At 38.5% G+C, this 15,211-nt stretch overlaps 1 protein-coding gene across 1 annotated transcript in view; it reads left to right on the forward strand.

Annotated features, from left to right (window-relative positions):
- The window catches only part of SLC45A4 (solute carrier family 45 member 4), a 285,788-nt gene that overhangs the window by 170,437 nt on the left and 100,140 nt on the right, over positions 1-15,211 (forward strand). The window contains exons 6-7 of the mRNA XM_053715398.1: positions 1,174-1,187; positions 1,559-1,589. Of these exons, the coding sequence (XP_053571373.1) occupies positions 1,174-1,187; positions 1,559-1,589 (45 nt within the window). The remainder of the gene's footprint in view (positions 1-1,173; positions 1,188-1,558; positions 1,590-15,211) is intronic.

The raw sequence follows: 15,211 nt of genomic DNA on the forward strand, positions 1-15,211 counted from the left end.
AGTGTCACCACTGCACCCTAATAGTTTCTCCTTCTCTTGCTTGTCGTTTGGTCGAATGACTGGAGATAGGCAGTTAGGGGGAGGAGCCTATATAGACAGCTCCTCTGTGGGTGATCCTCTTGCAGCTTCCTGTTGGGAAGGAGAATATCCCACAAGTAGATGGATGATCCTGTGGAGCGGGCTACACCACAAGAGAAATGAAATTTATCCAGGGTGAAGCATGAAATTTTGTTTTTTTCACTTAGAGGGTGTTGAGGACCCCTAGCTGACAGTTTCTGTTCTGGGAAGAGTAGGGGCAAATAGTGTTTTTTTGTTTTAGGTTGTATGCTCTGCTTATCCATTCTTCAACTGTTGCTACGTTGAAAACCTCTGATCTCTTGGTTAATTGGCCCCCGCATTATAAAGTGCTACTGATTCTCTACAATTAGGTTTTTTCCATATAAAAGAACATATTTGCTGCAAACTAATGGTTGTTGCCTTCACACACACAGCACACACGACACACACACACAAGATTCCCCCGCCTAACAGGCTTAATTTATAAAATTCCCGCAGTTTCCTGATTTCAGTTTTTATTTTCTTACTGTGACCTTGTTAATGGAGAAGGGATCATCCGGTCCTCTTTGCTGACACCTATTTTATTGCTTGTGTGATCTGTACATTTGTTTCGCCCCCTTAGGATAAAATCTGTCAATCTGCTCATGAGTAGTAGATATTGGCTAAAGCTAGCTTATCTTTCAGTTGCTTAGTCTTCTTTATATGTAAGGAAAAGTGGTCTGTCAAGAGGGCAAAAAAGACTTCAACTGCATGCGGTTTTAGGAAGCTGGTTGAGGGTGGTTTGCAAGCATAGATTTTATGTAGAATAATGCAGTAATATGATAAACTTTACGTGAAAACTACTTTTTGGTGTGTCTGGCCACAGTCATGCGATTGATTTCCTACTGAGCATGCTCTGAGTGCTGCTGTAAATACTAACCTTGTGACTCTTCACTTCTCTTGGTGAATAGCAGCCTTAGTCTTAAAAGGGATACTAAACCCACATTGTTTTTCTTTTCATGATTCAGATAGATTCATGGAATGTTAAGCAACTTATTAAATTTACTCCTATTATCAATTTTCTTCATTTTCGCTTGCTATCTTTATTTAAAAAGCATGAATGTAAATCGATGCAAGCCAGCCCATTTTAGGTTCACCACCATGGATAGCGCATTGCCTATTGGTGACTGACATTTATACACCAATAAGCAAGTATAACCCAGTTTCTCAACCAAAAATGGGGCCGGGCTCCTATGCATCACAGTTCCTGCTTTTTAAATAAGAAGATAGCAAGAGAATGTAGAAAAATTGATAATATGAGTAAATTAGAGATGCCAGATAAGCGACTCACTAATGTTAGAGACGGGCAGAGGGAGAGAGAGCAGGGGTTGGAGAGGTAAGATCTGGGTGTTGTCTGCAAAGAGGTGATATTTGAAGCCAGTAGCCCTGTTGCAGCGTTTTACCACAGTGAGAGAAGTATAAGATGGAGAAGAGTAGATGACCTAGGTCAGAGAGCCTTGAGGTACTTCAACAGACCGATGCTATTTGAAAAGGTAGTCGCAGCAGCAAAATACACAGAAAAAGGACCTGTGAGAAAGATGAGTGGATCCAAGAGAGTGCAGTGTCACACAAAGAGAAGCTGATGGTCTGTAAGAGGAACTGTGTTGAAGGCTGCTGGAGCAGAAAGTAGATTTAGTAACCTTGGTGAGAGCAGTTTCATTTGAGTGTTTGGGGGCGAAGCCAGATTGCAGCGGGGTCAAGCAAGGAGTTGAATGAGCATGAAGACATTTAGGCAGTTGTAAGCTAGTATTTCCAAGAGTTTTAATGTTAGTGGAAGCAGTGATATGGGGCGGTTAGTTTGTAAGAGAATTATGATCAAGGGAGGGTTTTTAGAGGTATGAGAGTGACCTTTTGCATGTTTGAAAGAAGATGGGAATAAGCCAGTAGAGAGGAATAGGTTGAAGATGTAAGAGCAGGAGTAAGGATGGAAGACAGAGAAAAAGTATTAGCCAGGGAAGAGAGAGGTTTGAGCCAGTGCATGCAGGAACGACTGGTAAGTAACAATATTTAATTATTGTGTGACTGGAGGGATATAATGCAGATGGGGGTGACTGGGGGTTGGAGTTGGAAGATTGGCAGTTTAGTGTCTGAATGGTGCCTTCTTAAAACAGTATGTCGTTTGCGTTTAAGATAATAATCTGCCAGGGCTTGTGAGCACTAAAGATAGTCAGAGGGGTTGGTGCAGGTGGGGAGTGGAGAGAGTTCTGAACACGTGTGAGAAGACTCAGTTAGGGTTGGAGGGAATATGTAGATACAGGAGAAGGAGAGTCTAGGTTTGCTTGGCTACAAGTGAAGGGTTGATGTGTTTGAACAAAAGAATACGCTTATACGTTGATTTACATCCGGTTCAGGGAGGGATTTAGTTCAGTACTCGCTCAGCAGTGCGGGAGCATTTTTGCAAGTAGCGCGTTTTGTTGAGAGTGCCACAGGTGAGTGGGTGACAAGGAGAAGTGGATTTAGACAATACATTAGAATAGCGGTGAGCAGGTGGTGGTCTGAAATGGGAAAGGGAGTATTAGTGTGAGTACATTTGTAGAGAGAATGTGAGGAAGCCCAGGCGGCAAAGTTGTCAAGGAAATTGGGAGGTTGGTCCATGAAAGATGACTACCACTCTGAGAGAGATAAAGAGGGGAGAATAGGCAAATGCAGTAGACTTCAAAGGAGTAAAGGAGAGAGATGGAAGTGGAGGCAGGTACTGATAGGTTCAGGAGGATGAGGGGCAATTTAAATTTATTATTCTTTTTTTAAACTCATTGTTTTTTTTTTTTGAGGTTTTGGCAATTTACAATAAACATCACATAACTGTCGCAGTATAAGCAGACATCAGTCATGTACGAGTTTACAACAATTAAGTATAGTAGTGAGTATACATTTGTTATAAGTCAGTATTAACCTGTTGAAATAGAATGCACAGTATCATATGAGCATAAACAAGACATGACAAGATACATAAATAATTTGAACCTCTTTTTTTTTTCTAGTAAATATACCTCTCTTATACACTAGGGGTCACTCTTGAACCTGACTAAACGTATACAAAAAGGAGAGGTAGATTATCAATTGTATTGGTTACTCTTGGACCTTAGTACAGATATTTTAGAGAACCTAGCCAACTGGATAAATAACAAGATTTAGAATTTATAGATGAGAGGTGTGATCTAACAGGATTAAAAGGTGATAAACTAGTAAGACACCTCTGGATGCTCATGACCCCTAACAGAGTAGCATATACATTTTGAAGATCTAAAGATAAAGCATTAATGTAAATATGCATAGTAATATGAAGTTGTTGAAGCCATTAAGGTTAAAATTATAAAGCTACTTAGGGAGGGAGAAACTGCAGGTTGTGGACCTCGAAACTGAAAACTTTGTATACATACTGTATATATATGTTAACTAACCAGTACTTAAAATGGTAAGGCTAGGGGCGTAGGAGCTAGTGCTACTTTGAAAACCTCAGGTTGAATAGGTAGTAATAATTTGCAGGTTATACATGCATGCATGTGAAGAATATCTCCAATATAGCTATTAGAGTACAAAATTTAGTTTCTAAAATGCTAAATTAAATAATATATTTAACAAAACACATTCTGGATAAAACATGGGATACCCTTAGTGTAGGCACAAACAATATAGTCTTATTCCAAGTTATAAGTTATAACCCCTTGCAAGTGTAAAAATACATCTGTCAAATCTTGTGAGCAAGAACAGCTCCAGTGCTTAATAAATAGTAACAGGATTTTATAATGGATAGCATGATTCCTCCCAAAAGATGTGAATAAATAAGTGTGGAGATTATTCTAAATGGTGTTTCAACCTTTTGCATTTAAAAGAGATCATCGCCAGGTTATATTATTACACTGATATAAGGATATATCCCACGTCACCCCTCAGCTCTATAAATTGATAAAGGTATGGGGATTAAAATAAATGTTTAATATAGCGAACAACATTACTAGGTCAACTGATGTATATTGTGTAAGAAAGTTATATGAATGGTACTACATGTTTTTAGTTACACGTGGAGCAACATCATTCAATATAGTACTAGCAGGGAATATAATTGAGTCATGGTGAGTAAACAACCAACATGTAGTTGGGGCAAGGGGGAATACCAAATAATATCTAGTCCTGCAGGGTTAAAGTGCATGAGAAGCGCCTTCCACGAAGTAGCAGTAGATTCTTAAGAGGCCAGAAATCAGACTAGCCAATGCTAGATTTAACCATCAGACAGCGGACCGTAAGTCCTCCAGGTCATCCAGCCCACTCCGGTAAAATTGGATGGAAGTACAAGCACTTCGTAGCAGGCAGGTCGCTAGTGGCCACTACCCTACATGCTTGGAGTCCTTGGGTTCTCATGGGCTGAACTTTGTGTAGGTCCCGGTCACCTCCCAGGAGATCGGCCGTACCTGCCCGGGATGCAGCGAAGGGTAAGTGCACATTAGAATTGCCTGATGTCTTCAGAGAGGGATGTAGTTGATTGTGGCACCAAAGTTATTACGTTTCTGAATATTTTGAATATCAATTTGATGCTTTGTACTCGTGTCTCTATGCTCACAATATTAGATCTGTGGTCTATTTACCTCTGTGGCGGAGTTCAAGGTGCTAGACTGTATATTGTTGTACTTTGGTTTAAGTATATCTCCTCCTCCATACTGGTATCATCTCCCGCTCCCATGACGAGATCCAACTAATGAAGGTGAGCTGCTCAAAACGGCTTTGCATTTTCTTTTCAAGATTGCGAAGGGCAGTTAGAATAGCTTTGTTAATTTCCTCCTCCACCTTGAGGGCTTCAATTTAAATTGTAAGATATATTCAGCAGTTGGTGTAGACTTGCTCAACCCAGGTTACTGGGGGAGGGTGTCAAGATTCAGGAGAGGTGCCGTCAGCTTAACTCTTGACGATGCAGAACACAGCTTGTAGGTCATGTAAGCAGCTAAAAAATGATCTACCTGGTGCTCCAAGCTATAGGTAAACGATAACACCAGTTTTTAAGTGCGGATGCTGCTGATGTTTCAAGACAGGCGACAGATATCTTAGACCTTGGTTTTTGTGGCCATGTTGGTCCGGCAATTACTTTTTAAACACTGTACATACATTTTGTCATGGTCAGGCCACTTCCTGGTTTCTCCCTAACTGTAATCTTCTGTACCCTTTAGATACAGAAGAATCTAAGAAATTTGACTATAATAATTGTTTAGAAGTGCTACTTTGACATTAGAGGATTCAATTAATAACAACAATTAATATTGTGCAAATTATCCTTCAGTTTAGACAAAGGAGCTGACCTCAAAACAACCATATCCTTATACATTTTAAAAACAAAAAAACTGAAGATTAAGAGAATACTGAGCATTACTATAGGTGTGGAGCAGGTTTGGACTTTTCACTTCTGCCACCATAGTGGCCAGTTGTCATCTAAACATTGGAATTAAGAATTAGGAAGATTGTTGCATTTAGACTCTACCTGTTAAAACTAGTAGCAAGTAACAGGTTTGAATGCTGGGAGCAGGTGGAGCATGTCTAAGGTTGTGTACCTGGGCCCCAGAGCTTTATAGATGCCACCTTCTTTATAGTCATTCAATATGAACTAGTGGGTGGGCATATACAAGGTTTTCTGTTCTCGAGTCCTCTTTATAGAGTACCCTTTTTGTTATATTCCTTCATGTAGTGACTCAGTTGTTTTTATTAACTTTCATGTGATAAATCCATGAAATCATTAGAATTTGGAGTAAAGTAGGTTGTGGGAGGCTTCAGAACATCCTGAATGAATTCCAAGAAAACTAGGGTGTGTCAGGTAAATTACTCTCTGTGAAAACCACAATTGGGCTAAAAGAGGCTGTTCCTTGGTGGTACCTGGACTTAGAACACGCTACTTAGCTGTTTGTTCCTAGCAGAGCACCTTCTCTTTCTGTAATGTGCTGAGTGTCTGCCGAAGGCACACACCGGTGTCTATAATAAGCAGGTGTAGTGGTCTAATACGGCTGTCCAACGCCACGCCTAAAATGGTGGATAGCGTAGCTAAAGTATGTACATATGTTGTGTGCATCTTGTATTTCTGTGCATAAGGGGTAAGCTGAGGTCAGTTAACAAGTTTAAGGGAAATGAGTAATTTCTTTAATAAAAGCATCAGAAATCAATCCAAATATTGCAAAATATCTGTAGTACATAATGTTTTACATGACATTTAAAATTATGATTTTTTTTATTATTCATTTTTTTTCAGTCCATGGACACGCCTCTTGACTGATGTATTTCTTTACTGTGTCAGGATTTTGCATTTCACAGAATGCACTGCAGTCTCTAGGGTGAGTGTTAAAAAAACATCAATTTCCACATTAAATTTCAGGAATTGGGCAAAACTAAATTAGTGAATAAAATGCAATGCACTTTTTTGTGTGTGCTATGGGGAATTATGTCCCTTTTTATTATGCTTTTTTAGTGCGGGCTTTGCATTTGGTTTTTCCCACGTTGCTTAAAGGGACTGTCAAGTATAAATTAAACTTTCATTATTCAGATAGGACTTTATAATTTTAATCGACTTTCCAATTTACTTTTATCATCAAATTTGCTTTTTTTCTCTTGCGTATTCTTAGTTTAAACTAAACATAGGTAGGCTCATATGCTAATTTCTAAGCCTTTGAGGGCTGCCTCTTATCACAGGCTTTTTAAATCTCTTTTCAACACAAAGAGACAAGAAAGTACACGTGGGCTATATAGATAACACACTGTGTTCAGGCACAGAAAGTTAATTTAAGATCTAGCACAATACAATGCTAAATTTAAGAACAATAGATGATAAAACAGTCACAGTCATGTGATCAGGGGGCTGGAAGAAGGTTCCTAGATACAAGGTAATCACAGAGGTAAAAAAGTGTATTAATATAACTGTGTTGGTTATACTGGGGAATGGGTAATAAAGGGATTATCTATCTTTTAAAACAATAACAATTCGATGGTTGACTGTCCCTTTAAATAAGATTATTTACTTAGTTTGGCCATGTTTGTGCAGGTCTTGAATAAGATACAGCCAGAAGAGGGGTACTTTTTTTAGTATAGGTAGAAAGACACTTTATCCAAACTGCTTGGGCAGGAAAAGGTTTGGATTTCGGAATCGTTTGATTTTGGAATATTTGCTTCTGTAAAATCGGAAAGTTTTGAAGAGGGAATGGAACTGTTAAGGGGTGGAACTACCATTGGTGCAGCAGGTGTTTGAGACCAGAGGCCCAAGTGCTGGGGGAGGCCCATAGCAGCCAGTCTATAAATAATTGTGTGCAGAAATGTGTACAACCGCGAATGCAGGGGAGACTTTTATTAATGCAGGTCCATCCATCATTATAGCGGAGCAACAGGTGTATTATTACTGTTGTTTACTACAGGGTTACCCTGGGGGTGGTTAAAAAGAAAACAAAAAAAACACCAGGGGCCCTCTGTTGAATAGATCTGTTACTGCAAGTGTAAACCTCAATATCTATACCATTTAGGCAATATTTACAGCTTATACATGCGGCCTAAAAGGTAGTTTTATATCAGTTTAATACTTTTGTATACATAGTACCATAAGAAAGATAGTACAGTATTGTAATCAGAAAGGTAGTATTTGCTGTATTAAATAAATATAGGCTAATTGCATTTTGGAACCTAAAAATCAAACCAAAGACGTTGAAAATTGCGACTTACAGGCAAGGGGGGGGGGGGGACAAAAAGTAATTTTTTAATCATTTCATTTAAAAAAAATAAGTTTGGAATTTGGAATTCTGTATTTGGGTACTTGTACCTGTATGTTGTATGTAAATGGTTTGCTGAGGATTTACAGCTTATGTTGGCAGAGTTTAAATTTAATTTCTAAATTCTTGTTTAAATCCATCACTCACTAATGTATCAAATCTTAACTGGACATTATTATTGTATCTCAAGATACTTCTAAACTTAGTATTTGTTCTCAATCAATCTCAATGGTTAGGGACTAATGTGAATAGATAATAATGCTATACAGCAGCTATACCCAGTAGGTGTATTATAGTCTACTGGTATCAGTTAATACTCAAATACTGCATAACTGGTGCTGCCTTTGTAGTTCCATCATTTTCTGTTCTACTCATTAGTATCTCTTGTTGATGTGCAGTAGATAGTAAGATTGTTTGTGCTGTAGTCTGTATTGATAATATGGCTCCAAGCTAAATACAAAGTCTGTTCTACGCACGCCCAGGCAGGCTCCACAAACATGATATTGTGTAGTTACCAGTTTTTTGGGGTCTCCAAAGCCACTACAGTTTATTATTTATAATAATAATAATGGGATACTAAATACAATTACGCTATGGGCCGGCTCGTAAGCTTAGATTTCTGCTTTTCAAATAAATCTAGCAAGAGAACGAAGAAAAATTGTTAGTTAGTAGTAAACTAGAACGTTACTTAAAATTGCTGCTCTATCTGAGTCCTGAAAGAGAAAAAATGTGGGTTTCATATCCCTTTACAGGTACCTGGAAAGCCAAGGTTTTCTGTTGCAAGTTAAAACGGCAATGTTCCATTTATGTCTTATAAAGAACATTTTTTTAATGTTACATGGGAGCATCACAGAGCTGTACTTGCTTTCAGCAGACAAAGCTTTACTTATTTTTATTCTTACAAACACTTTAGAAAAATGCCTGGGCATAGGAAAGGGATAATTAATAGCTTAAAGGGACACAAGACATTTCTGCTGGCATGCTGTAGAATAACCAGTACATTTTCAAAACCAAGGAACATCTTGTTTGCTGCAATTCTTTGTCAATAGCCAAACTCCACCCGCTTGTGGCCCCATTTTCAGGAGCCAGTCTGGAATTACTAGAATAAACCAGGCTTGCCCCTTTTTATTTTCATAGCGAAATTGCATTGTTTCCAAGTTTGTTGCCTGATAACTTCTGCTGAGACCAATAAGGGACGTGTTAGTAGCAAGGTTAGACTTGTAAAGTCTGTAGTGTTTAATTCCAAGAATTGCAGAGTTAAATTACATGAAAAAGAGGCAAAATAAATAGCGATAGTATACTGTAGAGTTGGGTTACTATGTACAAATACTTACAGCAGTATTTTATTCCACTGTTTCTCCAGAACACACCTGGGCAGTGATAACCATGCATGTTGAGGTGTAATAAATGCTTGACTGGCTGTGCCAAAAGTGCACCCTCTACACAGGGGAGAGGTGTCGCTGTTAGTCTTACACTTCACATTTGGCAAGTAGCTGTGCCATGGCAGCCTACGGGGTTCCTTGTCATCCTTGTGCCTGGGATTTGTCTAGACTAGTTCAGCTTATCAGCGTCTGTACCACAATGTTCAACTTATACGGCATAATATAAACATCTTAGTTGCCCTAAAGGGCCACTACACAAGAATCTGTTGGGTTGGTGTAATTTAATTTTTTTACTTCCTGTCTTAACTTCCTGTGAATTAGATGGTAATGATGCAGTGCATTAAATTGTGTTGTAACAGCAAGTCAGCAAAAAGTTCTGCTTGTGAAATAAGAGAAACTTGCCAGACATGTTGCCAGGAGTTAAAAACAAGCAGCCTGAAAGCATAACAAGAATAATAGTTACCTGTCTACAAATCATTTTATAGACCCTTCTGCAAATCCAGTGCAGTATTAGTCAAGGTACTCTAACTATATGGTCTACAAATTTTAGTTTCTGCTAAAATATTCACTTGCACATGGCATGTGACAGCATAATGTCCCAACTCCATTCTGGATTTGACCAGTTGATGTAACTGCACTAACAAAACAAATCCTGTGAAGTTTGTGTATCAACCCTTTTAAAGAGCTGTATCCCAACGTCTTTTTAAATAAAATGCAACATATTAAGAGAGTGCACTTTAAAAAGACAGCTAGCTAGAATATATGTTTAATATATATAGTGAGGAAAAAATGATTTGATCCCCTGCTGATTTTGTACGTTTGCCCACTGACAAAGAAATGATCAGTCTATAATTTTTTTTTATTTTTTTTTAAACATTTTTTATTGAGGTTTCCAAAACAATAATACAAGAAGTCATGAGACTTTAACATTCCAGAAGAACAATTGCTGTTAGACCATCCACAGGAGTTGCACTTACATTAACATAGAAATAGGGAGCATTAATTCTATATAAAATACAAGGAAAAACAAATGTTTGTCATAATGCTATGATGAAACCAAATGATGGAGTGTGCTACATGAGTAGGTTTGAATAGAGATATAATGGAGGGTGGTCCCAAATAGTGCTAAGTCTATGTGGATGAGACCTCATTTTCTATTATATAAAGTGCGTTATGGGGACTATGTAATATTATATAATGTTAAGTATTAGGTATAAAGTTAGGGAAGATCAGCAGACCAGAGCTGCTTTAAGTTGGGGAGGCGTTCTATTTGGTGATATAAATAATAAATAGGCGGATAGTATTGAACTCTTAATAAGAGGGATATAACTGTAGGCTAAATGCATAGAACCTTTAGTAGGCAAGGTATGTCTATAAGTAGGATATAAGATAAAGCTGGGAAAAATTCAGTATATCATTCTTAGGTCTTTTGTTTGATCCAGAGTGTGTGGGTCAAAATGAGATATAAAAAGCCCAGTAAATGGGGATTAGCCAGCAAGTGATAAGGAAGCTAGCTACTTATTTGGGTGTTCAGGAGAGTGTCTAGAAGACTAAGGTGGGCCATTACCTTTTGGGACAAAGATTTAAAAAGTAGCTCCAAAGCCTCCACTGTGTGTTAGGAGTTAAACCTTAAAAGGAGGTTATGCTAAGCCATTGCAAACTAGTTTACTATACAGTTTTTATATATATATATATATATATATATATATATATATATATATATATATATATATATATATATATATATACACTAAGGAGTTATAAGACCCTATTAGCTGTTTTCAGACCATTTTCAGCTGAGAAAATTTTGACTATAGCAAGGGCTAAGTTGATGAGCTAGAGGTTGTACTATTCTATGTATTAGTGGGAGATAGATGATCCTATGTAAATTATCCAGAGCCAGTATATTCACCTAATTATAGTAGGTAAGGTATTATATTAACATGAGGATGGAATGAGATAGGACTGGGAGAAAGTAGGTAGATCAATCCTGGGTCTTTTGTTTAACCTGAAGTATGTGGGCTCAAATGAAGTATAGTGTCTAATAGATAGGTATGAGACCGCATATCATGTGGGGAGCTACTTACTAGTTTGAGTGTCAAATAGACTTTCTAAGGCACTAATGAAAACTGACACCCAGTAGTGCAGCTATGAGTAGCCCTACTGCGTATTGTCAACTGGGCATTTAAGGTTATAATAGGCTATTATACGTTAGCTCCTTATATAACCTATACTTTTAGTCGTTGTCAGATAAAATTTGGGAATGGCATGGTCTAACTTAATGGGCAAGGTTTTTTTTTCTTGTTTTTTTTAAATTGTATGGATTGGCTAGAAGTGACTTGCTGTGCCCACAGTATATATGACCACTATAGTTCACCCAGTTAGTAGAATAGAATCTATTATTGTAAACTATAAGCGCATGAAATAGTACCACACAGTAAAAGGGCACCTTACAAGACATAACTATGAGAAGTGGCCACAACATCTCTACTATATATTGTCAGCCAAGCATTGTAGAAGCAGTTATGATGAGTTACCGTGAGGTAGCTCCTTTTGTGACAGACATAGCAGAGACATTTATAAAACCTTACTAGCTGTTTTCAATCAATCAAAGTTGAATTTAAAAAAATCTGACTTAGTGGGCAAGAGGTCATTCCATTTTGTAAATTAGTGAGAGATAGTTAGCTGTGCTTGCATTATATATGATTCATTCATAAACAGAAACATGAAAGAACAAAGAAAAAGGATTGTAGCTGAATCTAAAAGTGGACTTGCATTTCTCTCCGCCTCACAAACATGAACCAATATATATTTATAATGTATACCTTAAGTTTCATAGAACCTGTGTGTGGAAATGTTCTAAACTATCAACACTAGGGCTTGTGAAAACATTCTAAAAAGAGAAGAGATACAAAATAAAATAAAAATAAAATAAACTGGTTATAACAGTTACACAAGGCTTTGGAAGTTCATAATATCAACCAAGTCCGTTATCTTACGGTATGCCCCTCTCAATGTGTTTTGCTAGGGCTAAGAAAAAGACTGGTAATCACTATAAGATCTGACTATGGTATACTAAGAAGGTCCCATACTAACCCACTCCACACTTATCCAGGGTGTATTGTGGTATCGCAACTTCCATTATGCCCCTGACGCTCTGTAAGTCCAATGCGATGTACTGGTTGCTGGCTTCCTCAAGGGAATAACTCACCCAGGCTAGATATGCTCTTAAGAGAGTTTCTGAGGATGTCTCTGATGTAAAAGCTTGAGCAAGAGGTGAAACAGGAATCTGTAGGCTCCTATGAGATCTCGATGTTGGGAGTGCGGGAGACATGTCTAATTCAGACTATTTCTGCTGACAGGGAATCTATTTACCCTGCTCCAGGAGATCAGATGTGTCTTCAAAAGTAAGGATCATGGGGGAGCTTGAGACATACAGCGTTACAATCTGTGATGTTGCGAGGTGGCTTTCAGTATGCGGTTGTACCGCAGGAGATGGCAGCTCTCGCTCCACAAGTGTCTCTGCATGTTTGATTTGAAAGCTGAGATCACTCTCCTCTGCATTCTGCGAGCGGATACTGGCGGCTAGCTGTCCAAATCTCAAGTCCATCAGCCGTCCTAGATCCTCTAGGAGTGCCACTGCTGCGATCAAATCCTCTCCATAGTCTCCTGCGTCCAGTCTGTCAGAGAGAGTATGGCTAGGCAAAAGGGATATCGTAGAGGCAGTAATTAGTAAAGCTATATAGTTGAGTAAGGTCTCAAGTTTGATCTCTCCCAGAATGTTAGAATGGGAAACATGCAGATATTCATGTGGTAGGCCTCCATTCAATATCTATCAGCTGATAATCGCCCTTTGAAGCTGTTGCACAGCAAAAAATAAGTATATTCCTGTAGAGAATAGCTTCAGGAGGCCATAGATATTGATGCTCGGAGTGGATTATGAGTAATTCCCAAGATAAATATTGGATTAAGATGCCCTCTTACAGAGCTTTAGAATTTCCAGACCATCATGGCTGCCGGTTGGCCATGCCCCCCTCAGTCTATAATTTTAATGGTAGGTTTATTTGAACAGTGAGAGACAGAATAACAACAAAAAATCCAGAAAAACAAATTTCAAAAAAAGTTATAAATTGATTTGCATTTTACTGAGTGAAATAAGTATTCGACCCCTTTGCAAAACATGACTTGGTACATGGTGGCAAAACCCTTGTTGGCAGCCACAGAGGTCAGACGTTTCTTGTAGTTGGCCACCAGGTTTGCACACACCTACGGAGGGATTTTGTCCCACTCCACTTTGCAGATCCTCTCCAAGTCATTAAGGTTTCGAGGCTGACGTTTGGCAACTAGAACCTTCAGCTCCCTCCACAGATTTTCAATGTGATTAAGCTCTGGAGACTGGCTAGGCCACTCCAGGAACTTAATGTGCTTCTTCTTGAGCCACTCCTTTGTTGCCTTGGCCGTGTGTTTTGGGTCATTGTCATGCTGGAATACCCATCCACGACCCCTTTTTAATGCCCTTGCTGAGGGAAGGAGGTTCTCACCAAGATTTGATGGTACATGCCCCCGTTCATCATCTCCTTAGCAGAAAAATAACCCAAAAGCATAATGTATCCACCTCCATGTTTGACGGTGGGGATGTTGTTTTGGGGTCATAGGGCAGCATTCCTCCTCCTCCAAACACGTTGAGTTTATGCCAAAGAGCTCGATTTTGGTATCATCTGACCACAACACTTTCACCCAGTTCTGTGAATCATTCAGATGTTCATTGGCCAACTTCACACCGGCCTGTACATGTGCTTTCTTGAGCCGGGCTACCTTGTGAGCGCTGCAGGATTTCAGTCCTTCACAGCGTGTTACCAATTGTTTTCTTGGTGACTCTGGTCCCAGCTGCCTTGAGATCATTGCTAAGACCCCCCCGTGTAGTTCTGGGCTGATTCCTCACCGTTCTCATGATCATTGAAACTCCACGAAGCGAGATCTTGCATGGAGCCCCAGACCGAGGGAGATTGTTATTTTGTGTTTCTTCCATTTGCGAATGATCACACCAACTGTTGTCACCTTCTCACCAAGCTGCTTGGCAATGGTCTTATAGCCCATTCCAGCCTCTACAATCTTGTCCCTGACATCTTTGGACAGCTCTTTGGTCTTGGCCAAGTGCTCCTAATCTCATATTGTTACCTGTCTTGCAGCCTTTTTAGGTTTTCTCCTCTGAATGATATTAGTCAATTACACGACCACAAATGGTGAACACAAAGGTGTTTATTTTACATTTTATACTTTTTACTATATAGACAACCACCGGTAGTATAAGAGTGTTTAATGTTTTTGAGGAATATTGATTTGATCCCCAATATATGGTGTAAATTTGTTAAACCTATATTTTTTTATTTATTTTTTTAAACACTGCACAAGTGCTCTTATTATGCTCCTTTCTAATCACACATGTAAGTAACAGTGCATTGTGTTTATTAGAAGCAATTTTAAACTTAAAGGGATACTGAGCTCAAATGTTTTCTATCATGATTCAAATAGAGCAGCCATTTTAAGCAACTTTCTAATTTACTCCTATTTTTTTTTCTTCATTCTCTTGGTATCTATCTTTATTTGATAAGGCAGGAATGTAAGCATAGGAGCTGGCCCATTTTTTGGTTTAGCACCTTGTATAGTGCTTGCTAATAATTGGCTACATATGGTCACCAATCATCATGCAATACCCAGGTGCTGAACCAAAGATGGGCTGTCTCGTAAACTTACATTCCTGCTTTTTCAAATAAAGATACCAAGAGAATGAAGACAAATTGATAATAGGAGTAAATTAGAAAGTTGCTTAAAATTGCTGCTCTAACTGAATCGTGAAAGAAAAAAACTTAGGTTCAGTGTCCCTTTAAACTTTCAACTGATATTTAGAATTTCGAATGCTCATGATGTTTGAAAGCCTATTCGACATGAATGATAGTTTGTGTTCATAAAAGGAACATGGAAGTCAACATTAAACTTCTGATGATT

This window comes from Bombina bombina, chromosome 5 (assembly GCF_027579735.1).
Source record: "Bombina bombina isolate aBomBom1 chromosome 5, aBomBom1.pri, whole genome shotgun sequence".
Classification (NCBI taxonomy): Eukaryota; Metazoa; Chordata; class Amphibia; order Anura; family Bombinatoridae; genus Bombina; species Bombina bombina.